Here is a 27308-nt window from a genome sequence, read left to right as displayed (position 1 = left end):
AAGTTTCTTATCCTTTTATTTTGGTGAGATAAACTTATTACTTATCAAATCGACTGATTAGGTGAGTGATCTGAAAGTATTCGTATAATTATTTTCTTTACGTTAAATTGTCAGGTTCACGATGACCGAATAAGGTGGAAACGTTGTTCACTCCTCTACGTAAAAAAAAATTATCAACCAAAAAGAGCAGTTTTTACATATATGTTTCTCTACAAGTGGGTTTTCTCGACATCAAAGAATGAACTATGTTATTATATAAGGAAGAGCTCAGACAAAAATTTTATTATTCTGAGCTCTCTATTTTACTACTTAACCACAAAAATGTTATGCATTCAACACAACAAATATTATTTTAATAATTTAAATAACAACATAAGTTCAATCACCCTTTTTACACGTTTTTACCTTGTAAGATATTTTGTCCTGAATTAAGCCCACAGTCACTCGGCTGAGAGCATGAACAGCTCTAGCTACAGAACCGACGATAGAGAGAAAAGTATCGTCTTTTATAAACGTCTGTCCATATGTCTGAAAAACAGTAAAAAGTAATCACTCCGGTTAAATTGTTTTAACACAGATCTGGAGTTGTTACTCAGTTTCTAAATATAACGTCTGCTAATTTTATATAAGGTTAGAAAACTGCACTCAATGGTTGTTTGCAAAGTTTGTTCTATGTCGCACTTCAAGACGGTTTATAATGGCAATAAAATTAATATTTTTTAAAGGGTAATCTTAGTTACGGTAGTTAAAAGTTACAGATACTACTTACCTTGTAAAATATATTAACAAACTTATATGGGTAATATGAGCACATACAAACCATTGACAAATGATAAAATTCTTTCATTTTCAGAGCTTCTGTTGGTGACACATGAAGTTCGGCTTCATTATTTCTGTACGGTTGTTGGTCATCAGCGTACGAACTGGCTGGAGTTTCTTTAAATGATGTAGATAGTTTTTCATCATTTATTGTTTTTCTACAGTCCCGAGTTTTTGTACTTGATTTTTTAATGCACGAATGCCTAGACGTTTGCACATATGTGTTAGTTCACTAGATACTGTTTCTTTATGGGTTAGAAATATGAATACAGTTGTTCTGTATGTTCAGAAACTTTCAATACAAAACAATGGAAAATAGAAGCGTCAACGTTTCTCATTTTTTTAACAAGGTGATTAAACCATCGTTTTACTAGAGGCTGTTTTCTTAAAAAAAACACTACATTTCTTTAATATTAAGCATTTGCTGAGCATCTGTAGATGAAAATTTAATTCTACCAACGTTTCTATATATTAGTATAAACACCTGTCCTCACAGCTTCGATTCACACATGCGAAAATTTCTTCAGAAATACGCAGTAACACTATATTTTTTTTAACAGAAGATTCTTAATTACTGAAAAAGGAAGAATAACTCAGGTACTATTAAATTAAACAAACATATCTGGAACACGTAGTGTAATGATACTTATCAATAATCTGTAAAACTCTTACGCTTATTTTCAAATGGTATTGCTTGGAATAATGAAGCGTTTAAAAACGTGATGGAAATAAGAAAAGTTCTTTTACTGCCGTGTTTGGGTTTAATGAGGAGTTACTTATCTTACAAACAACTCATGTTTATAAATCATCTAGATTTGTATTAATTATGTGATCAACATGAAACACGAGCAGCAGTTGAAATGAGCATTTTAGAGCGTTAAGAGGATATATCTCCAGAGATTCAATATATTTGGTTGCAAATTAATTATTTTCATAACTTGGTTGGAATTTAACTTACGTCCACAGAATTTTACTATTCAGAATTAAAAGATTCACTTCACAAAAACTGTCACTAGCAAATAAGTCGGACTTCTTCATATGCTATGATAAAGATTTACTTTGCTGTCTAAAATTTTTAATAAACCATTTCATTCAGACTGCTCTAACCTGTTTTAATTCTTTATACATGAGTAACCGAATCAGTAGAATGCCAACAGTAAAACTTACCGTAATCAGAAACAAAGCAGGAACACTTTCTATAATTTCATCGTTGTAAAATTATCTGAAAGAATGTTGAACGTTTACTTGTTAATAAAAAACTAAAGTGACGTAAGAATTAATTTAATACTATAGTGATGTGATTGAACAGCATCACTCCATTTAACGAGGATTTCTTTATGAGGCTAAAAACCAAGTTCACACAACACAGATAATCCAAGGTGTGGCTTTATGTTTAACTATAAACAATGGAATAAACACACAAATCTAATAAATAAAACACATGGGTAAATTATAGCTTCAATTCCTGATGTAATACAATATTTGTGCCTTTCGAATACATTCCTCCAGTCTGGTATCTAAAATGTCATTCACCGTGTTTCAACAACTAACATTACATATTTCTAATTTTCATGAATTTAATGAAAGAATAATCTAAGAAATATAACCCTTTAAAGATATTGTAAATATTTTAAAATAAAAAATGATGAATAATGAGTTAAAATAATAATATGCAGGATCTGATGGGTTGTATATGACTAGCTAAGATACCCGTACCTTGGAGAGCAGTTATCTAAATTCATGATTAATGAAAGGTTGTCTTACAAAATAAAAAGTTTTTTTTCCTTTATATACAATTAAAAAACTCTTGAGAATAAAGAAAATGAAGTTCTACGTAAGAAAACGCCCGTAAAAACAGCAAAAACAAAATATGAAACGTTAAGTTTGCATATATCTCCTCTCAGAACCAACAATCCGTTTTGCCATATTTTATGGAACTCCATCAACAGGGCCAAAGCAGTGGTTACAAAAACGGAGCAAAATATTCACATGTTCACAACCTACTAATTATTTACATGTACATACAACATACAGTACTATGATATTTATGCAGATGGTGCCAGCGATTTACATCCCCGTTAGATGCATTCATGACGTCATATTTGTACCCTGAGAATGAAGAAAAGTTCTACGTAATTAGAAACGGAGACGAACGGGAATATTGTGACTCCTGTTGCAAATCTACATGAACACACAATAAAAATTTCGCGATGTTGTGGTTTGCACATCCCGCAGCAATTTTTTTTTAGTGTCGTATAAATAAAAGTTCCATTGTAGCATGATTTTACAATCTTTATAATTATAACTAGTAATCTGTGTTTTGTATATAGAAAAGTCACGAAAGTTTAGAGAAATTTGTAACTTACCCATCAGAAGGAGGTTAGAGATTATTAGGGTTCACAAAGAATGTCTGCACACTATTCATAAAAATAGGAGTTAGAGCTAACCCTGAAGCAACTATCCCTGTCACGAAGCCTTTCTTCTTCGGAAACAACTGTGAAAAAAAATGTTAATCAAGTTAAATTTTATATCATTTTGTAAATGTAGAAACGTTTAGAAACGTATTATATGAACAAGATATTATCTGGTTATTAATGAGAACGATATGTATTTGCATCTTAGACACGTCCATTTTATTATAGATTTACAGGATTAGAAATCTCGTCAACACAATAGTGATAGTTCCAAGTAGACGAGCATACCGCAGGTCAAAATATGTTAAGGCACTAACCAATATCGGCCCACCGTTCTATATACTAACCTCAATTCTCATACCTACCTTCAAAAATAATATTTTTGCGAAATCAAGTTTCACAATAGTAGAGGCAGAGAACAAGCACTGGAGGCAGTCAAACGTCAGTAAATTCTATTGTGAATCAACCAAAACAAAGGTCATTCATAAAATTTATTCGTCAAGTATTCACATAATAATAATTATTATAAATCAACTGGTTGTTTTTGTTGTTTTGAATTAAGCACTAACCTACACAATTGCCTATTTATGCTCAGCCAATAAAGGGTATCGAAACCTCTTTTTAGCTTGTAAGTCCGCAGACATAGTGTTCTGCCAGTGAGAGGTAAACATAAATTAGGTTGACAACTAATATGTAGAAACAACTTTAGTTTTTTTTTTTTTTTTAATTTAGAACAAAGCTACTCGAGGGCTATCTGTGCTAGCCGTCCCTAATTTAGCAGTTTAAGACTAAAGGGAAGGGAGCTAGTCATCACTACCCGTTGCCAACTCTTGGGCTACTCTTTTACCAAAGAATAGTGGGATTGACCGCACTTTATAACTCCCCCACGGCTGAAAGAGCGAGCATGTTTGGCGCGACGGGGATGCGAACCCGCGACACTCAGATTACGAGTCGCACGCCTTGATACGCTTGGCCATGCCGGGCCAAGTTGATAACACCACGATCAAAAATGTCTCTTAAAACATATTGCATAGCAACAAAATTATCGTTTAATATTGTTGTTAGTCTATGTACTTCAAGTAGAAAATAAAAGGTATACATAAAAAATTGATAAAAAATATTTCTTGATTTATTAATTTATAGGATTTCACGGCATCCTCATCATGTCCCCTTTTCAACCCCTTCGTGACGTTGAGTGTCACATACAGAGTTTAGATACCCTGCGGAATAATTACTGATACATTTTTTATAAGAGTTTATACAAGTATGGTGAATTTAAGAATTAAAACAATTCGAAGATTTAACTTATCGTGTATTACTCATGTAGGTTACCTGTGGACGTTAACATGGATGTACAGATGTATATACTTACATGTATGGTGCTTTATATCAATAGATATAAAATAGTTAAACGATATTTTTTCATCAAATGGAATGAGAAATTATCTGTTTTTTAAATATTTTTAACTGAGATATTTTCGAAACAACTGTGCTCGCCTCGACCACAGTGACCACTGGATGGCCAAACAACAGACAAATCCCAAAGTATCAATCACTCCATAAGTGATTATCGTTGTTACGAAGCTGTGTTGTATACTCCAGTACGTTACTGCTATCCCAAAACTAACAGACAAAATATTTTTATTTAACTTGAATAAATACGACACTACGAGAACTAATGAGACATTCTCATTAACAAAAATATATATATATTACATATAGAGCTGTCTTTGAAATCGAAAAATAAAAGATTACTATCTCTCCTATTCCATTTTATCACTTTCATATTTGCTCTTCCAATGCAGTATCATTATTTTAAATTTCTTTCTGTTCCTTTAAATATACAGTATATTTTTGTTGTCCACATAAAGCGCCACCATATATAGTTTTTATACATAATGCCAACATATTTCATAGTCATCTATCGCAACGTCATCTTTGTTTTTCTGCTCAAACTATGAACTGTTGTCAATGCATTTAAAGACAGTTAATATCATTACCTTAACAAACAAAAACTTCTTTCTGCAGGATTTATTGATGACTTTAGTAGGCTGTCACGTGCTATTTCTGGTGCTCTTCTTCTGGTAAAATGGTTATTACTACAAATTAACTTGTATTTTATTTGTGCCTGCTCTTCAGAGAGTTACAAAGTCCTCACAATACTTCTTCCTATTTTGTTAATTTCCATACTCCCAATAAATTTCCTGTCTTGCATCGTGTTTTCATTTTCACAGTTGAACAAATATTATATTATCAGCAATCCACTACAGTAACGTGTTTTGTTATTAAGTCGGTTTATTGGTATTATTTGAGAGATAATGCTAATTTCAATTTATATAATGATAACAAGTTAATATGGTTCTTAAATAAACGTTTACTTTTCCCACATTCATTTTCAAGCCTATTTTCAAATACTTTATATTTTCAACAAGAGGTGTGAAACGAATGTAGGATTAACTTATGAACGTACTAACTGATCGAGTAACTTAATTAAAAAACAACAACAATAATTCTCAATTCTATCAGTAAATAACTTTTCTAACTCCACATTAAGTAAACTCAATATTCACTGAATTTCTTAAATTTCGAGAAAATAAGAAATCGGAGAGAAAACGTTCAATGAGTAGGGATACAAAATTTATAAATAATCCGAATTTCAGTTAACAAATAATGCCTGTCCTGCTTCAAGCAATATAACATAATATTAGTGCTATTAATTATTTTAGTGAATTAATAAATCGTGTTAATTTAATAATAGGTGCATATTGGATTAAATGTGCACCAGATAAAAAGTTAGTTAACATTTGAATACGACTAACTACATAGATGAACTAAATGATAGAAGGATCATCAAATGAACAGGAAACAAAACCAAAGCAAAATAAAAATAGAATTTTCTATCTTACAATGTACATAAACTGAAAAGAGAAGAGCGTACAGCTTATATTCATTTACAAGAACACTAAAATACATGAAAATAGACATTTAATTTTCACTTCATAAAACCCAAAGAGCTTGAAGTAAACCATCTATTTCAGTAAAAAGTTGTCGTTTTCTTTCAATGAAGATTCTAACGACGTCTCTATATTAATACAAAATTTACCGTGTTTTGTTAAATGCAGTTGTATTGTGAGTGTATATTATAACTATTTACATCCATGAGTTAAATAGACTTGTTGCCATTGTTTCTATTCATTATTACATATAAATACAATCATACATCTTACCAAAAAACACAAGAACCAATAATAATGCTCAAGCGACGTCCAATGAGACAACCTAGTTTACCTCCAAAGTACAACAATGAACATGTAGAGATAAATGCATAGAAAATCCAGCTAGTTTCTTCATATGTTGTGTCCTTCTTGACTCTTTGTTTTAGGTAAGAAGTTATGTAAGGAGTAATGTTTTCAAACGTTAGTACTGTACCGAGTTCCAGATAAACCAGGAAACATCCAGCAACTGACATCAAGGGTCGAACTTCCATTCTGCTTATTTTCTATACGAATGAAACTAGTATTTTATAGTTTTAAATAAATTAAGAAAGTAATTATGCACTTCTATGTTATAGAGCATTTACCTAATCACACCATACAACTGCAACTGTAAAACATGTTTTGGTTATTTGATTTTAATTATCTGGTCATTACTTAAAGCAATTCTTCAGTATTATAAACCCTCCATCGGCAGAATGGTGTGACTGAGTACCCACATTACAAGAAACCGGGTTTCGATACCTGTGATGAGAAGAGCACATATAGCCCAATGTGTAGCTTTGTACTTAATTCCAAATAACAATGTGTAACAAAAATTTTGTTCCTGGATAGTATGTGCTATTTCTTAATTGTTTGTGTTTTAGAAATACAGAAAATGGCCGTTATTCTCTTCAAACCTTTGTTTTCTGACCTGGATAATGAAATTTAGAAATTAACCTATTTTCTATGTAAAAACATGCATTTTCACTTACATAAGGTCTGAATAAAACAACATATCAATCAAGATTTAGATGTATTTACACTAAAATAATACAAAAACGAATAAAATGTTTAAACGTCTGTAGTTTTTCGAGTTTTGCGACTGTAATGTAAATCACTTTTGTGTATCAGCCTCCAAATATTGTCTCCCATCATGTTTTAGTTATACGCTCCAAGGTCACAAAAGCAAAGTTTGAAGAGAAAAATAGGTATTTACCATTTACTTTAAATATAATCAATTGGGAAATAACATCTTCTGTTCAGGAACAAAAAAAAGTAAAAATTTTGTAACGTACTGTAATCAGTCAATCAGTGTTATAGAATTAGACATATGAAAGGATTAATTAAGATGACGCCAAAAACATATTCTGTTAACGGCAATATAAAAAGGAAGAAATTCTTTAAAACTTACTAAAAGCTAATGCATTTGCAAAATCACTCAGTTTCAATGATATAAGAAATGTCTACCTTATCTAGTTTATGCCTTGGTACATTGTACACAAGGTTAAAAAATTCTATTATAAAATTTTCTTTATTCTTTTGTTGTGGATTAACTGTAATAACTGTATGTCATAATTGTTAAAGGCTGTAGAATTGCAGAACATTATTCCGAACGCTATAGCTTTCAATGTTCCCCATGGAAGCGGACCATCTTATATAGTGGCGTATTTAGGATCTCATCTCATCCAGAAACAACAATAAACGCTAATTCACCCATCATTAATGAATCTGAATACACTTTTCTTTAGATAAGTTATGTAAGATTTACGTCATTTGCTTCATATAATTTTGTTAGAACTACAATTCAGATCGAAGATTTGAATATAATAATATCGAATGACAAGAAACGTGAAATCATGATACATCTGGCTTACTTTAGTACGTGCTTATTTTAGTGAATCAAAGGTTTAGAATAAATAGAAAACCAGCAAAACTGAAATTAGGAAAGTGGTATCTTACAAAAGTAAATATGGAATATATTTAGTCATTGTAAACAGTAGATATATTTAACTTGATTTAATTAGCAAAGTAAAAGTCACTATGAAACGCGATTAAACAGTAAAATATGTAATGTTTATACTGTAACTGTTCTGGATTGCTTTCCGCTACTGCGATAAATATAACAAAAATAGCTAATTACAGAATGGTGTATTGTTTTGACTTTTGTTAGTACAGCGGTATATCTTCGGATTTCAAAAACTAGAATCAGGGATTCGATTCTAGTCAGTGGGCTCAGCAAATAACCCCCTGTGGTTTTGTTCTAAGAAAACACAAAGCTAATATTCTTTCTTCCTTTTCTTATTTATAGTAATAGTTATTTTAACCATCACCGAAAATATGATACATTAAAACGCTATGATTTCACAGAGAGGAAAATAACTTTTTTCAAATTATTTTTATTCTTGTATAGCAACTGTTCTGTTTGTGTGCATGCGCAAAACTCAATAAATTTAGATGCATAGGTGTAGCAAGGTAAAACCTTGTGTTTTAGAACAGATGGCTTCCATCATTAATGTAACTGTAATCTTTTTTATTGTTTGACAGTTTTTGACACAAACAAGAGAGGAATGATGTATGAATTTGTATATGTATTGAGTTTGTTGGAAAATTACTTTTCTATCATATACAAAACAATAATTCATATTTTTTGATGACGAAAAAAAGCAACTTGTAGTGAAAAATATGTATGTACAAACGGGTGATATGGATTGAAAAAATTCTATGTAGAGGAGCCAACAACGTTTCGACCTTTTTCAGTCATCGTCAGGTTCATAAATAAGGAAAGAGGTAACCGATCGGTATTTGACCTCATGTTTAAGGGTTTGTGTAATTGCGTGTAGGAAGTACATGGCGTGCCTAGATGTTTGATTATATTTATTAATATAGGTATAAAGGCGTTCCTTTGTATTGGTTTATTTTGGGCTTGAGATGTTCTAAAAGTAAGGTTTCTTTAATTTTGCGTTTGTTTATGTTTCTTTCTTTATTTAGTATTTGGCTGTTTTTTATGGTTATATTGTGTCTATTTGATTTGCAGTGTTCGAAAACGTCTGAAGCTGACTTTTTGTGTTCTTTGAATCTGGTTTTCATTTTTTTACTTGTTTCTCCAAAAGTCGGGGCAGTTATCATATTGTATTTTGTAAATAATGTTGGTGTTGTGTTTGTCAGATATTTTTTACACAGTATAGACCTTAGTTTTGTGCCTGGTTTTTGAATAAATTTACTATCAACTGAAATGTCATATTTTGTTGCTAGTTTCTGAAAAATGTTGGTTATTTTTCCGCTGATATTAAGAATATATGGTATGCAGCCATATACGGTTTCGTGATTGTTTAATTCGTGGGGTATATTTACTTTTGTTAGTTGATTTTGCTTTTTGTCTAGGTGTTTGCGTGTAATGTTTTCTACTGCTTGCGGAAAAAACTTATTTATGTTGATGAAGTATTGTTTTATTTTGTCTAATTCGTCGATTATATCTGTCGGGCAGAATTTTATGGCTGTGTTTATTGTTTCTTAGTATGATGTGTTTTTGTTTTGTTTCATGTGATGAGTTTCAAGTTATATATAGTCCAGTATGGGTGATTTTACGGTGGATTCCTGTTTTAAACTGTGTATCGGTTCTTGTAATTTCTATATTAAGAAATGATATATGATTACTTTCTTCCTGTTCACATGTGAATGAATTTAATGTTGGGATTTATAGAGTTAACGTGATGGAAAAATTAAATGAACGGTTTGTGGATTTGATTCCCGCTATGGTGTCGTCTACATATCTGTACCAGTATTGTGGTGGAAGTAATTACGTGTTAATTGCTTGTATTTCAACTTGTGTCATAAAAATATTGGCTAGAAGTGGTGATACTGGATTGCTCATGCTTAGGCCATTTGTTAGTAAATACACAACCGCCTACAAACATGTGGTCAGCTATCGGTCAGTTACCTCTCTCATTTTTTTTTTTTTTGTAAATCTGACGTTGGCCGAAGAAGATCGAAATGTTTTCGCTTCTCCACATAGAATTTTCTACACCCATACCAGTCGTTTTAACATATATAAATAATTCACCTTAAATTTATGTTGGTCCGGAATGGCCAGGTGGTTGAGACGCTCGACTCCTAATCTGATTGTCGAGTGTTTCAAACTTCGTCACACCAAACATGCTCGGCTTGTCAGTCATGGAGGCATTTTAACGTAACGGTCAATCCCACTATTCGTTAGAAAACAGGAGCCCAACAGTTGGCGTTGGGTGGTCTGTTTTCCATTTAGTTTTACACTGCTAAATTAGGGACGGCTAGTACAGCCAGCCCTCGGGTAGTTTTCAACGAAATTCAAAACAAACCAAACTATATATTAAAGTATGCCAGTAACTTAGTTTCAGTGCGCATGTCGATAACTTTAATGACTTACTAACAATGGTGGTCAAAACGCAAAAAACCTAAGTGCATTACCGAGCTTAAAAAACAACGTACATTGAATATAAAGTTTCTTTCAAACTAGCTTTAAATCTACAAGTTATATATGTATATATAATTATTTTCTTTTCGAGGAATATACAAAACAAGATCGTATGTGACATCATTTGCCTTAATGAAAGATGTGTTTCGACATTTAATAATACGGCAACATCATCTTATCTCTATAGCAACACAATTTAAATAATAATTTAACCTAATTTTTTAACCCTTTGTGTTTACTATTTCGTTTTATACGTAAAACATTAAATCTTCAATTTTAATATATCAACTCTTTAATTTCATCTTGCAAAGGCAAATGGTATTTCTCTGAAAAGATTGTCTTTGTTTATTTTATAACAAATAATAAAGCCACATTGGTTCTCTCCTATGTTCACTGCAGGCAAATGAACCCCGAATTTTAGCATTGTAAGTACGATTTCTTGTTTTTTTTTTAATTACCGACGGCTGGTTACTACCAACCCATAACTCATCAGGCAGCTTGTTTCTTTTGAATTTCGCGCAAAAACAACACGAAGGATGTCTGCGCTAGCCTTCTTTAATTTAGCAATGTAAGACGAGAGGGAAATCAGCTAGTCTTCACCATCTACCGCCAACTCTTGGGCTATTGACTTTATAACGCCTCCATAGTGAAAGGGCGAGCATTCGACATTGTATGTGCGTTATCTTTCTGCTTCCCCACTGGGAGGATACCTGAAAACATTTAGTTTCAAAATTAAGCTAGTTTGGCTGTAGAGGTAAAACAGTTTGTGTTCAATTTCACGCTATTATTTAAAAATAATCATAAAATGTGAAACAAACTTATAAAGTTGTTGTCAAAAGAACTGAGAACAAGACAAATTTTGTTCGATATAACGGATTTTATTTGTGTTTATGGGAACTGTTGAAAGAAGTACATACCGTTTATTATCTTTAACTACTGTCCTGAGGGAAATGACAACGTGTAAGTCGCAATTTACCTCACTGCACTCACAAAATTAAAGATTGTGTGTCACTCTTATTAGATACCAATTGCTTAAAGTATAATAATTTCAAATGGTTGTGAATAATGAAACAGCATGCCAGGAATGGTCACACCATTACCTCTCCGATATGCCAGGTAATCGTCGAAGGTCTACCGCCATACTTCACGCCGCTTCAAGTATCCACGTTCATCGCCCAAGACAACCCGGGCGCAACTGTCGCCGCGTCCAGTACTCGAATCCTCCGCCGGGGCGATATTTTTATCCAGCCCTTTACGCTCGGTGTCTCGAGCAGGAAACCAAAAATCAAAATGAAATAAATCACACACACGAGAAAAAAATGATATTCGTGGCAGTTATTTCGATTTAACACTTTGCATCTCAAGAAGAGATGTAAAGCAATCGAGGGCGCTCATAAGAGACCTTCTCTTCGTCATACTCGTGATGTAAAATTTATCTGGGCTAGTGATTAATTATTAATAGCTAAACAGACAATATATAAAGTTTATGAGTTTGTAATGCAATCTGGTGACCAAGGTTTAATGGTTGTCCGCGAGAGGTTAAGTAGTGACTCTACAAGAAAAAAAAAACACCTTAGAATTTGCTATGAATGGAAACGGGAGTACCCCGAGAAAATCCACTTTCACGATCAGGGCGCCGAAAAATCTACTCTAACCGTGCCTTGAAGTTGCTGGAGAGAAAATCAGGGTGAGCAAAAGTTACAACAAAAAACACGAAAAATATACAATGATAAAACACAAATGTTAAGCCTGCAATCGATTGAAAGATCGATCTAAGGAACGAGGAGGATAAAGATAGGCAGTTCGTGGATACAAAACAAAGTGACAAATTCTATCTGTCTCAATGAGTCGTTCTATTTCGGTTTGGGACGATTGATGTCTTCTTGTGAATCCTGTTTGGGTCTTCTTGCTGAACGTGATGTTGATATCTGTAGCGGTTATATGTGTGTAGTCTCAACGAGCGTGGATTGAATCTGACATGAAGCTGTCTTTTTTTCTTTGGGTCGCAATTGAATAGTAATATCAACGTTGGTCGGAGTATCCTTATCTTTCTTGTTAGCATTAATTAAAGTATTGCTGCTTGCAGAAGAGATAATTGGCATACATAAAGATGAAAAGCTTCTGGACGAGGGGTTCTCTGACTGATAGACTTGACATGTTGAAAAGTAGTTGGTTTAACGTCGGGGACATTCTACACTAAAATGAAAATGCTGTAGGTACATCTGTGGTTAAGTATATAATAAGCTACCTGTTTATGCTTGGTTACGTCTTTAACAAAGTACGAAATATAAAAATTAAAAAATCACATTATGTTTTATATTTATAGTAACACACAAATAGATACTACTAAAAAACAGACGTTTAATGTTGGAAAGTTTTCTAGCAGTGATAAAAACAAATTATGAGATTGTATGATACTCTATAGAGCAGTTGATTTGGCATTTGATTTATATTATTTGTAATTGGGTTTAAACTTTCGTGATATCTTATAAATGAAGTAAATTAGCTACCCAATGCTCGCCATCAGTATCGAAATAATGCATAGGCCAACCAAGTGAAGAAATTGCGGTTCGTGAATCTGGAAGTGCAGAGGCAAGAGTTAGTTTTTTGTATCATTATTCTAAAATATTACCAGAACTCCACTTTAATCCGGCAGTGCAACCACAAATTTAAATTAAACTATCATTGATTGGTGTCCAATTAGATTATTGAAATGAATAGCATCGTCCTTATTTCAGAAAACAAAGAGATTCAGTTTTCCTATTACTATTAAATTCGTTGTTTTTTTTTTTTAAATGAGGAAAGTAAAGCAAGAAAAATATATTTATTTACTAATTTTAATACCATAGAACAAAGAGTTGTTGTTTTTTTTCTCGCATTTCTTTATCCCTCACTGGAACAACAAATGATTTCAGAATATTAAATGTTGTGGGTTTCTGTGGCACTGTTTAACTGAAAGGGCAGATAACTTTCATTCGTGGGATTCATCCACTGCTTTATGTTTCATCCATAATATCCCTTGAACATTGTGTTTTCACCTCTCATTGTCTAAAATACTTGAAATCAAATTGGTATTTGTGAGACAGTTTTGAAAGAAACCTCTTCTTCGGTTCTTCTTTAATATAAAACTTTGTTTACAATCAGATGGAATGTAGTATACGTAAGTTAAATGTTTAGTTAATGTTAAAAGCAGTATACAGTTTGATCAGTAGTTACAGTAAGTTTGTTATTCAAGTCCAATGATATACGTCAGTAGCCTTAGATAGTAACAGTTGATATAGTTAATAAAAATGTCGCAATTCGTGATGACGAGAAACCATCTCCTGAAGTCAGCTCGTATAGATATTAAAATAATATTCAGAATGACGTATCAATGGCATTTTCACCTTTTTAGGTCATCTTTAGGTTAACAAAAAGGCTACGTAAGCGTTAATCGTCAATAATTTAGCAATGTAAGAACGAGAGGGAAGACAGCTAGTCACCACCACCTACCGCCAAGTGTGTTTTGTAAAAAGAAAAGTATATATATATAAATTTGCTTTAAAAACATAATTTTCTAATTGTAATTAAATAATTTCAGGGTCTGCGTTCGCTTTCCATTCATGTAATTTATATTTATTTTTAACTTAGCAGTTAAATACACAATTTCAAATATTTTTTCTTAACTTACAGATGTATAGATAATTTAATTAGTGTAAATAATCCTGTTCAACATCTAATATCAAATCAAATTACTTAAATTCATAAATAAAAATAATTGCTAAGGATATCATTGTATATCTTTTTTATAAAAGAAAATATTTTCCTTTTAGAATTTATGGTCTACCATATTTTAATAGTACGATACCGCACTCTTCTTTTATAAGCATTATAACTTTGCAATTACTCAGATAGTGTAAAATTTGTAATAAATTACAATAATATATCAGTTATATTGAAATACTGATAAGAAATCAATAGTTACTTCATGTCATAAAGAAACTTATAGCAACAGTTAACCTTATTATTATAACTATTTTTAAACTGATTCTCTATGCTAAACTTTACTTCTATCTCAGTTTTGTTTCGTTAAGTTAGTCTCTACTATCACCACTATCCTGTCCTAGTTTAAATCTTCTATTACAGCTGAGTTACTAGCCGTTGAAAACATACAGGACCTTTTCCTACTTAAGTATAAACCATCCATTCTAAAACGTACCCTTCTACCACTGAACTGATACCATAAGTCCAACCAGCTAACCTGCTTATCCTTAGATATTAATTTCAACCTAGCATTTATCCCTGATGACGTACTCCAAATTTTATCTTCATCATATAGTATTTATCTATAAATGCTTTTATTAACGTCTTATACTTATTAATTAGCTCCTCTGATTTTCCCTTCCCTAAACGGTTAACTGATACGTACACAACAAAACTTTATATTTGTTAATCCCCTTCATTATATATTTTCCTCTGTCAGTTACATCTTCCACTTGTGCCCTAGGGTACTCTTTTCTCCCTGTTTACACCACAGATTATTCTATTCATGTACTGTTTCAAGGAATCACCTACAACTATAACATCTTTAAGTTCATAATCCATATCCTTGTGTATTCCATCTGCTTTCGCTCTTTCAAATATTTCATCGTTTACTTAAGCGAATTGCTGAAATCCTTTGCTCATTAGAATAGGATCTTTAGAATTAAGTTTTCTATTTGATCCCTAATACGACCCTTCCTAACTGGTGTGACTAGTGTTGGATTTGTGAATGTTAGTGTGAGCGATGTGGGTATTTATTAATTTCATTCTTACTAGTCTTAATCTATTAATGCATATCAATGATAAATTACTAATGAACTTTATTGAACTTTTGTAAAAGAAGACATGTTGATAAAATACTGTAACTGAATGACCTAGCCAACCTGTAAAATAACAAAGAGCTATGATATAACTGAAGAAATAGCAATGATTGAAAAAAATAATTGTTAATGATAAACTATATATCATTGGTATTAAGTAAGTTAATACTCAGTGTCGTATTTGACATACAAACAGCTTTAATAACGTTATACCTTATTCATTACAATATTTTTCAACACAGTGTTTCTCTCCTGATATTATATTCAAGTATAAAACAGGAAAACAGTTCAAAACATTTTACTTGAAAAGATAAATTTCCCTAAACAACAGACCTTTGTTCTATACCAAAACACGTTATCAATAGGTATCAAAATATGTTTTTGTTAGATTTCGTTTTCAATGTCGCTATTTATACATAGACACGAACCTACACCACTGACAATAAGAATTCATCATATTTACAGAAAATGTATTGTATACATGATTCTCGTAAGAAATATTGGACGAGCTATTAAATCTAAATTCACGATTTCTATTTGACATTTTCGCAGTCTAAAGTTCTTGTTAATAAACTCCACGATATACAGTTGTTATTGTTAATATCCACAATACTTTGCATAGCAGTATGTCTGGGGACTTACAACGCTTGAAACAAAGTTTTTATACCCGTGGTAGGCAGATCACAGATATCGCATTGTGTGGTTTTGTGGTTTATTACAAAAGAAATATCTACAATGTTTTCACAGTGCACAGATCTCTTATTCATGTCCACGGTGTTTACACAGTGAACAGTTCATATTGTTAATTAATGTCCGTGGTGTTTACACAATTTACAGTTCTGTTGTCACTATCCAAAATTTTTGCACAGTGTACAATTCTGCTGTTAATTTCAACAGTGTTTTCAAAATGAAAATATATGTTGTTATTATCCTCAATAGTTTCACGGTTTACAATTCTGTTGTTAATAATTAATATTTTTACAATTGATTAATTTACAAAGACATGATGGACGATTTCACTTAAATTTAGTCCCGATCAAAACCACATTACTTCCACAGTGTACAGTTCTGTTGTTAACATTCGCAACGTTTACTCAGTTTGTTGTCAGTAACTGGCTAGTTAAATAAAACACTTCTGATGAAGTCACTTAGTTTCCGCCATAACCACCTTCTTCGAGTTTTTTCTGGCCAGAAGCTGATTGTCAAGGGTTTCGGTTTCAGTGTGAAACGTTATTTCTGGTCGTTATGACACCATTAGAAACGTTTTTAAATTAAAACTCTTTATTTTAAGAAAAAAAGCTACAGTATTTCTTTCCAATTATTGTGACATGATATGAAGCAGGAAACAGAGATTGTTTGCTACTACAAAATCGGTGTATTCATATATTATATGACAAGAAAAGATAGAGTGATAAAAAACTAGAATAATATTTTCTCTTTTCCCAATAGAAATGTGTAGAATTTGTATGAATTTTAGCAACGCTACACTAAGGCTAGGAGCCGTAGCCGTCCGTAATTTAGCAGTGATAGACTAGACTTACTTGAATGTAGATAAATGGTTAACACTAAATTTTAGTAACGAGTACTTTGATTAACCGTCACATCACAATGTCGCCAGGGCTGGAAGGGCAAGCATGTTTGGTGTGACAGGGATTCGAACCTTCAGTCTAGAGATTTCGAGTATTGTGGTGTATTAGGAACGTGTATAAGGTGAATATTGTCATGTTAAACACACATGATGGTGAATGTTATTATGTACAGTAACTCAGATTATTCCTAGTTAGTTATTTTTGTGATATCTTAGATAGATATAAGGTGGGTATTGTTATGCATTAGACACATGCAGGGGATGGACATATGATATGTTATACACGTATACAGGGTGGATAGAGTTATATTAAAGTTTTGGAGGTGAATAAAGGTTTTTGAGGTACTGGATAGAAGTACCTGTTAGATATGGATATGTTAATGGGTACGTATGATTAGATTTGTTATGATTATAATGCTAATGTAACATTTTTGATGTCATTATTATAATTTTAAAATAGATCTAAAATAACTATTACACAGACTATTTGCAGATCATGTAAGAGATGTGGAGTTACTTCAGTATTTCCATAACGTTTCCAACAAGAGAACGCATTAATGTAGAGTTTACTGAAATTACAACATTTATCACAGTTATAACGTACTGTCACTCGTATATAATAATCATACAGGTATTTTGACGTTTCTGTAGTAATTACATTGGTAATACAATATGCGTGTGTTAATTAATACTGAAGCAAGTCTGGGTTGATTCTAAAATACTTCTACTATAACTTTAGTATTACTGTAACTAGCATATGCGCATTATATTAATACTACAACTTGTCTATAGTAATTTTTTACTGTAACATGCATGTAATTCTAATAATTGTACTATATCATATATTTAGTTACCATAGCATCACTTCAATGTTATTGCTGTAGTAAAACTAGTGTATTGTTACTCCGAGTGACTAATCATTGAATATTATTTTTCTATAAACGTCTTATTTTGCAACTTATTATTTTTAACACTAAAAAAAGGAAACACATTAAGAAACAATTAATATAAAACAATTGTATTTATATTATTCTCTTTTATAAATATATTTGAATAATTAACTGTTTTATCAAATTGTACAATATTTATTTATTTGTTTATCTCGCAATATATCAAATACTAGATATTTTAATATGTTTACACGTTTTTGTTTTTCTAATATCTCTTAACTGCAATAACTATGGTTGTTTATGACACTGTTTATTTTTGTTTAGGCATCAGTGAAATGAAATAGAACTACGTCAGAACCAGACGAGTTTCTTTTTATATAGAATTTCTGGATAAAATCTGTAACCGCTTCGGAACCTTATTTCCTTGTTTTTGATTTTCGAACAAAGCTACTCCTGGGCTATCTGTGCAAGCCGTCCCTAATTTAGCAGTGTAAGACTAAAGGGAAGGCAACTAGTCATCACCACCCACCGCCAACTCTTAGGCTACTCTTTTACCAACATAACAGGATTGCCGTCACATTATAACGCCCCCACGGCTGAAAGGGCGAACACGTTTGGCGCGACGGGGATGCGAATCTGCGACCCTCAGATTACGAGTCGCAGATCCTAACACGCTTGGCCATGCCGGGCCACCTTCGAAATCACTATTCAAGTAAATATATAGATACAAAGTATCAGAATATTTTCAATTCAGGGTTTGTCGAAGCATTACCAATTTGTTTGGGTATATTTCTCAAAATAATTTCAATCCTTTCTCTTCCCTGAATAATTGTTCTTATAAGTGTTTGTTAGCTTATTTTTTGTGATGACAATTTTCACTCATCATTGAAAAAAATGTTCAACAGGAAATATTGTTGTACATTTTGATAAAAAAAAAATGAAGTAACCCACTTTCCTGTTTGACGTTTAAAACAACAATTGTATTACGTTTGTACCATAATGTGTCTATCAGTGTGTCGCGGCAGATTTACGGAATTACATGGTTAAAATCTTGGTTACGATTTCATGGTACAGACAGCCCATTATAAAGATTTGTAATTATAAAACGATAACAAAGAAAATACAATAGTACTATATATTTTCGGACATAATTTATAGTTTGTATAAAGTGCTTCTGGTGGCGCAAGTTGATAGATAAACGTTTGTCAGCTTGTGAATCGAAAGTATATCAATGAAAATGTTGTTAACACAGTTATAAATATAGAAACGTATACATTTGTTACTGTTTTCTACCAACGTACACACTTGTCATAACAAAGTACGTGCAACTTGTATAATTACGTATACCTAATTTTGAATTTTCTTTCTACAACTAATTTTATTTTGCTTTATCAAAAAATTTTAACACTATCTTGTAGCCTTGGTATAGTCTGTCTTTCCTCTAGTCTTACACTGCTAAATTATGGAGGGCTAGCACAGATAACCCTCGTGTATCTGTACGCGAAACTATAAAAAATACAAAAACAAAGAAACATTATCTCACGTCTTTCCTTCGAAGAACAAAACCGTTTAATTTAGAATATTCACTCGAAGATTTATGGTATAAAAACTATTCTATAATTCAGGTGTGATAATTATATTATTTTTTTCTATGGTTAAAAAACATCTTGGAATTTGTTATAATAAAACATTAAAATTTCCACATACACATATAAAAAATTCTAACATATTTCATTTAAATTAAAATATCACTGGTTGTTGCCTAATTAGCTGATTAAAATGAATAGCATCGTCCTTATTCCAAAAAACAAAAAGATCCAGTTTCCCTATTACTATTAAATTCGTTTTGTTTTAAATGAGGAAAGTAAAACAAGAAACATATTTTATTTACTAATTTTAATATTATAAAAACAAGGTTTGTTTTTTCTCACATTTTATCATCCCTTATCTGAACAACAAATGGTTTTAGCATCTTAAATGTTGTGGGTTTTTGTGCGCCCTGTTTAACTGAAATGGCAGTTAACTAATATTCGTGGGATTCATCCATTGATTTACGTTACATCCATTATATCCCTTGATGATTATGTTTTCACGTTTCACTGTCTAAAATACTTGAAATCAAATTGGTATTTGTGAGACAGTTTTCAAAGAAACCTCTTCTTGGGTTCACCTTTAATATAAAACTATGTTTACAATCAGATGGAATGTAATATACCTAAGTTAGATGTTTAGTTAATGTTAAGAGCTGAATACAGTTTCATCAGTAGTTACAGTAAGTTTGTTATTCAAGTCCAATGATATACATCAGTAGCCTTCATAGTACAGGTCATGTATTCTTGAAAACGAAAGCCTACAGATTACGCAAACTGTAACAGCCAAATATATTTCTACCGAAGTAAAAATAAAAGAGTGAACTTTGTGACTGGATATTAACATATAATTACTTGAATAACAATGCTGCTCACTTTTAATTTTAATATGAAGGTGTTTCCTGAACATAATATTATATTTATACATATTAATTTTATTTTTGGTATCTTTTTAAAAATAAAATCACAGAAAAGAGGGAGCCATAGGATTCTCAACTCACCTGCACAAATATTTAATCATTAGCGTATTCTTGTCACTTAGAAACATTTATGGGTATTTAAATTAACACGTTTGGTTGGTATATTACTTCAAATAATGTATTTAAAATTTACATTTTTCGCATAAACATACACATACCATGGAAACTTACACAATACATTTTAAATACTTTTCATTGTTTACGACGATGAACAGTTTATTCTAAATTAATTGTCATGACTTTATGTAAAATATTCAATTTTCTCTAAATTATGATAAAATAAAATAAATAAAATGTACCATAAATTGAGATAATGTTTGGAAATCATAGAGTAAACTTTTTGCAATCAATCGCAAATAAATAAAAATAGAAAATCTTTTCTTAAAATATTTTAACATAAAAAGCTTCTTGTGAGTAAAGTTTATTTTATCTTAAGTTTCGAAAAATGTCTGGATGGCCTATATTATAATTATTCACCATCATGTTTTCACCAGCCTTGTGTATAGTTCCACTGTTACTGTTAAATTAATTAAACCCAGAAATATCTAAATAAATTATACAATAAGTTAAAACAATCTCTGTAAATGTAATTTACAGTGTTTTAATGTATTTCCAAGTATGGTATAATTTGTTGTCTTCTTGCTTACCTAAGCTGACCGAATCTCTTGCTATATTTATGTGTTAAAAATATGCTTAGCATTCCAAAAATTCTTTAAGCTATAAGTCTGTATTTACTCTACAGGATTCCTTCAGAGTGAATACAAAAGACATTCACACTAAAATGTTTAATATTAATTAGTCTGCTGAAGCACAAAAATATCGTTCCCAGTTAAGGAACATAACTGACAACACAACGCGTTCGTATATTTATAAGTAAGAAATCTCTATTAAATTTTGGTCGGAATGATTTTTATTTTTCAACTAAATGCAGGTAGTGTTATCCGATCGGTGGCTAATGTTATCAAATCAACAGTCATTTATAAAACTCGCAAAGATTTTAGACTAAATGTAGGTTAGAAAATTGATGGTTTTGTTCTTCTCATCCCTGTTAAACAAATTCATGTTGATTTTTCTCGAACAATTCGAGCTGAAATTCATCTGCTATTGAATACAAATATGAATAATTCATATTTTTAGTAACATGGAAACGAACACACATGGATGTATTTCTGTTTATGTTTCTTTCAGTTTTAAAAAGTTTGTTTCATGAATTAAATATATTAATATTTTGTCATCTGCCGTTTTATCATTATTACACATTACCTGACAAAGTAATAACGAATATTACTTAGTGAACAGTTACAACATTGATAAGTCTCCTTTAAAAATATATTTCTGTTCTGAATTAACATCAGTCTCTTAAATGTTTAGTTAGTAAGGCGGTAGCAGTCAGGTCTGAGGGCTTTGCCTCCGATGTTGAATACACTCAACAGAAACAGAAGATGCTGGAACGCTAAGGTAGCGTTTGGCTAGTATAGATAGGGAAGAAAAGTGGATGGATCTTCCAATAATCTATATATAGTTGTTTTCGTCAGGAATGTAAAGACTGTAGAGGTAGGTGTTTACATTCATCTTCTAAAGATGAGGCGCTAGAGTCTTGAAGTAAAGAAATAAGCTAAATAGCTTTCCTTCCTTTCAAGGAAAGAACAGTCCTCTTTTGGTTCTATGGTTCCGGGACTATGTGGTGGAGAATATTTATTGACTTTTTGCTGCGGAAGCATTCCACGCAATTAATAGATCGTAGTTCTAGTGAAACAACAGTCGTGTTTAGACCTGAGATCCATTGTTCCAGCCAAGTGGAATGTAGTTTGTTCTGAATCAGCCAGGCGTAAACAGATATCTTCAACGGAGAGACAACATTGAAATTATATATGGAGTGCATCTTATCAATATGAGTCGTCAGCCTATAAACACATGGCACTACATAACTGAAGGTAACTGTTCTGACTCTGGCTGAAACCTGTTAGTGTCGGGATTGTCACCAAATCTTCAAGAACAATTAGTTCATAAAAGTACGTTTCGGTGTAATCTTTCAGTATAATAAGTTCATGAATCAATTCAATGAATACAAATACTATGTCAGTGCATTTCAATTACAAGTATGATTACTTTTATTTTCCCTTCCACCGTATATAAATATTAAACCAATACCCTGTGTCTACCGTAAGGAAAACATGTCTACAGGTTTTCCTCTTGCCAATAGTTGTGTTTCGATTGTTGTTTGGTCCTGTTCGTGTAGTAAAAGCTTTCCAGTTCACTGAGAGTGTTTATTTCGTAGTAACGCGTACCTTACTGTCTTAAGGGAACAATTAAACCTTTATGTTAGTCAAATTCGCTGCCAAGATATCTACTCTACTATTGAATCTCCATAAAGAATATATTCTAAGAAATTTAATATTCCTTTTATAATTCGACAACTTCCAATGTTAATAGTGTCAGTTTTACTTACCTGTTAAGTGACTGCAATACGACCCTATTAAAACATAAAATATTGTATCAACGAGTCACATTTAATAATCTTCAATAAACACACCTTTTGTTTTTCACGCGTTTGGTGGAATATCACTGCTAGTTGTTTTAAATTAGCAGTGTAAGACTCGATGGAAGTCAGCTAATCATCACTACCCAGCGTAAAATCATGAAGTTACTCTTTTACCTACGAATACTTGGAGTGACCATCACATAATAACTCCCCCACGACTGAAAGTGCGATATTTTTTGTGCGACGGTGATTAGAACCCGCGGCTTTCAGATTATACGTCTACTACCATAACGGACCGGCATAATTTGGATATATGCATTCGCTTTCTATTCATGTAATTTATATTTATTTTTGACTTAACAGTTAAATAGCAGATCCAAACTACCAACTAGCATGCCATTTCCATGGATAACACGTCCCACTCCAAGAAAAAGCCTCTTATGTCCTTGAAGAAGCAAACCATTTCCAAGGAGAAGACTTTCAACCGCTCAAACAAACCCTTTGCCATGTACCCGAAGCCCATGTCATATACATTACATTCTAGATTTTATTGTTTAGTGTCATATAGTTTTAATTTAAAATAACTGTTTTTGAAATACTATGGAATGGTTTGAGTACCTGTTTAATCGGAAGTGTCTAAATCTAAATTCATCGTGATCCTATCAAAGGTATTTTGTAGAAAAAATAGTTCATTTCAAACAAAGAACCCTTATTATGGAAGATGAATGTCACATGTATTTGACAGATTTAGAATCTGAGTTATAATGCCGGCACTGACGTGAACGATGCAGTCCTAAAAAGTTTGAGAAAGCTTATGATTTGTAGTCTCATGAGTAATTTTTACCCTGAAGAGAAAACTGGCAAGAGACATTTCTATACACTTGGTTTTCCAAGTGCAGCTATCCTAATGAGCGTTACTAAGTTATAGCTTCCGAAGGCTCCTCCTTTGGTACAGAGGTTAATCTACGGATTTATAAAGCGAACATCAGGGGTTCGATTTCTCTCGGTGGGCTCAGCAGATAGCCCAAAGTGGCTTTGCTATAAGAATAAACGCAAAACGCCTTAAGCTTAATTATATCTTTTAAGCTCCCCAGTAGCTCAGCGGGTATGTCTGCGGACGTACAAAGCTAAAATGCGGCTTTCGATACCCGTTGTGGGCAGAACGCAGAGAGCCCATTTTGTAGCTTTGTGCTTAATTCAAAACAACAACAACAGCTTCCGAAGTTTTTAGTATGCTAACTGTAGCAACTCAACAATATAAAATTTTGTTTAAGTCAAAAATACCTTAAAATACAAACGTTAGTGCTTTCGTAAAACACACATTGTTGTCTCTTATACTAGAAAATATTCTACAAATTTTGGAAAATAGGTGATTAGTTTGTTTTTGTTAATTTCGCGCAAAGCTCCTCGAGCGCTATTTGCGCTGGAAATAGGTGGGAATTTCGCAATATATATTTAACAATGTAGTTTACATGTATTTCTATATATATATTTAACTAAAATAAACATCTATGTTAAAACAAGTTGATATTACTAAACTGTAACAACAACTAGAGAAACATTTTTTAAAATGAGTTATTCTGCGAACTTATCAATGGCCTGTAACCGGTATAACACGATACATCGAATGATAATTTGGAATTAATATTTATGTGTTAGTATTTTAAGCAGAATGTCATGCTAAGTAATTTGTATGAATAAAGTAGTTATACCAGTTTTTCGTACTTCTGAAATTCCTTCGTAAACAAACACTTACTGTGTGAATAAAAGGCCTTTCAAATAACTCTACACATAATATACTCTCCCGCTCTGTGTCACCTAGTCTTTCACTTTTAGGAAACCTCACTAATAAAGGATACAATTCCCTGAAATCTCTATAATAAGTAACAGTAGTGAATTTATTATATATTGGATTAACAGTTAATAATTTAAACAACATGATTTGTAAATACTACACAAAAGTAAGTTAGTAGCTTTTGTTCTAAATGATTCTGAGATAACTATATTAATATAGAAATGTGTGTGAGTAAATAACATTTGAAAATATACATAAACTATTGTATCGAGCTTTAGTGTCTAAATCACTTAATTAAAATTAACTCTTAAAAATTAACTAAATATTCCTCAAAATACATAACTCATATGTTAGATATAATAATTTATATAACACTATGTTCAACTATTTGTCTAAAGAATAGAAAATCTTCACATGAATATTTTTAATCATAGATACTTAGTAAATAGAAACAGTTGGTATCCAGAGAAAATTATTTTATTTTTCAATGTTTCATCTTATTGTCTCATCAAATCGTAAACACCTTACTAAACACAATCCCTGATTAACCAAACAAATACATCTGTATTCCAGTTTACATTATTCTATTATGTTTCTGAAGACGTCAGAGCATATGTCAATTATTCAATGAGCCATTAACATATAGCATTTTATTTTCATAAGACAGCTAATCAACATCTCTGTGTTACTATACTTTAAGATGGGTTAAAGAAATCTTTATCAAATCAGTTATAGATGAACAAACATTACGATACTTTATTATATAATGATCAAACAGGAAGAGAGGGCAGTGTTCAAGTTATAGTTTTAAAACATCTGAGAATTAATATTAAGAAAGTCGCTTCTAATGTTCAAAAGATCCGTAACTAGTTACCTCGCTGTTCCCGTCAAACATTAATGGTTGTGTACGTTGTGTTTCAGAGAAAAATATAGTCACAAGTTCCTTAAGAAAAAAGACAAACAAAAAAACAGGCGTATAAGGATATAATTATTTATATATTATAAATTGTGTTATTTATCATAACACAATCACATAATATATGTTCATTAATTTATAAAGTATTTCATTCTCATTTATACTACACGGTAAATGTATATTTATCTCGTAGCCAATATGTGGTGAGAGCTCTAACACCTTAATTAAGTAACTGAAAATAATTTTCATTATTGCATTGTTCACAAGAAAACACTGCTGCGCTTAATCTAACTTTTACCAATACCATTTTTAAGCGTTATTCCGGGCCCGGCATGGCCAAGCGTGTTAAGGCGTGCTACTCGTAATCTGAGGGTCGCGGGTTCGCATTCCCGTCGCGCCAAACATGCTTGCCCTTTCAGCTGTGGGGGCGTTATAATGTGACGGTGAATCACACTATGCGTTGGTAAAAGAATAGCCCAAAGTTGGCGGTGGGTGGTGATGACTAGCTGCCTTCCCTCTAGTCTTACACTGCTAAATTAGGGACGGCTACAACAGATAGCCCTAGAGTAGCGTTGTGCTAAATTCAAAAACAAACAAACAAACAAACAAAAAAGCTTTATCTGAAAGAACGAGTGCATTTTGCTTAATAACGGAACTTATTAGACCAGTTAGGATGCAAATAATATAAAGGCTTCCTTGATATTGAGTGTCTCAGAGTGCGACTGCTTTAAGTATCGTGGGATGAGCAGATAGCCCCATGTGGCTTTGCTATAAGAAAATCACAATCACGCTTTAAGTATCATAAAAACATGGTAGTTAATTTCCGTTGTGAATTAGACATTTATTTACTTTTATTTTTCTTCTAAGGAAACAAATGATAAAAAAACAAACGCTGATCTTCAAAATACAGTAAAATAAAACACTTTTTGTTCCTAAACTAAAACGAAATCATTCTAACCTGCGAAAGAGACAGTCGCTGTCACACAAAATGTAGCAAACCATCCCAACAAAGAAATAATACGCTGGATAAATAAAAACCAGAGAAAGAAAGAAGCCGTCTGAAAAATCATAAATTATTAGTTAAAACTCGATATGTTTACTTTATGAATTGTAAAAATATATCATCTTTACTTCTGATAAATTCAAATCTTGAAGATAAGGTCGTTTTAAGGTAATTATACTTTTACAAAGATGGTTCGTTTTAAAGAAAGATGAGTATGTATAGTTCAATAATTTCTTTTTAGAAAGATTTATTTAGTTTTGTTTTAGCAATAAAAAATAATATAATGTTGTGCACTTACTGACGTAAAAATTACCATCCCGAAAATTCCAGAAGTGTTTTTAAATCCAAAAACTTTAACAACAGCAGCCGGAACACAGACAAAAACAAGAGAACAAAAGAGAGACCACAAATCCAGATCGTGTATATAACTTTTCCATCAAGAGATGTCGCTAGTAAAGAGTAATACTGTCTGTATTCCCCACAAGAGAGCATTCGTAAACTATAAATATAATATATTATAACTTTAAGTGACTAAAGTTAAAAACGAATTTAAAATACGAGAAAAA

The 27308-nt window shown here is 31.9% G+C and overlaps 1 protein-coding gene across 1 annotated transcript in view; it reads right to left on the bottom strand.

The window, feature by feature from the left end:
* LOC143257665 (uncharacterized) overlaps window positions 1–27308 on the bottom strand; it is a 49835-nt gene that overhangs the window by 5096 nt on the left and 17431 nt on the right. Inside the window, exons 4-6 of the mRNA XM_076516706.1 lie at window positions 3267–3313; window positions 821–1022; window positions 406–528 (exon numbers count right to left, since the gene is read on the bottom strand). Coding sequence (XP_076372821.1) covers window positions 406–528; window positions 821–1022; window positions 3267–3313 — 372 coding nt within the window. The remainder of the gene's footprint in view (window positions 1–405; window positions 529–820; window positions 1023–3266; window positions 3314–27308) is intronic.

The sequence above is a fragment of the Tachypleus tridentatus genome, chromosome 7, assembly GCF_004210375.1.
Source record: "Tachypleus tridentatus isolate NWPU-2018 chromosome 7, ASM421037v1, whole genome shotgun sequence".
Classification (NCBI taxonomy): domain Eukaryota; kingdom Metazoa; phylum Arthropoda; class Merostomata; order Xiphosura; family Limulidae; genus Tachypleus; species Tachypleus tridentatus.
The sequence above is the reverse complement of the archived record's forward strand: the minus strand, read 5'-3'. Positions and strand labels throughout refer to the sequence as shown.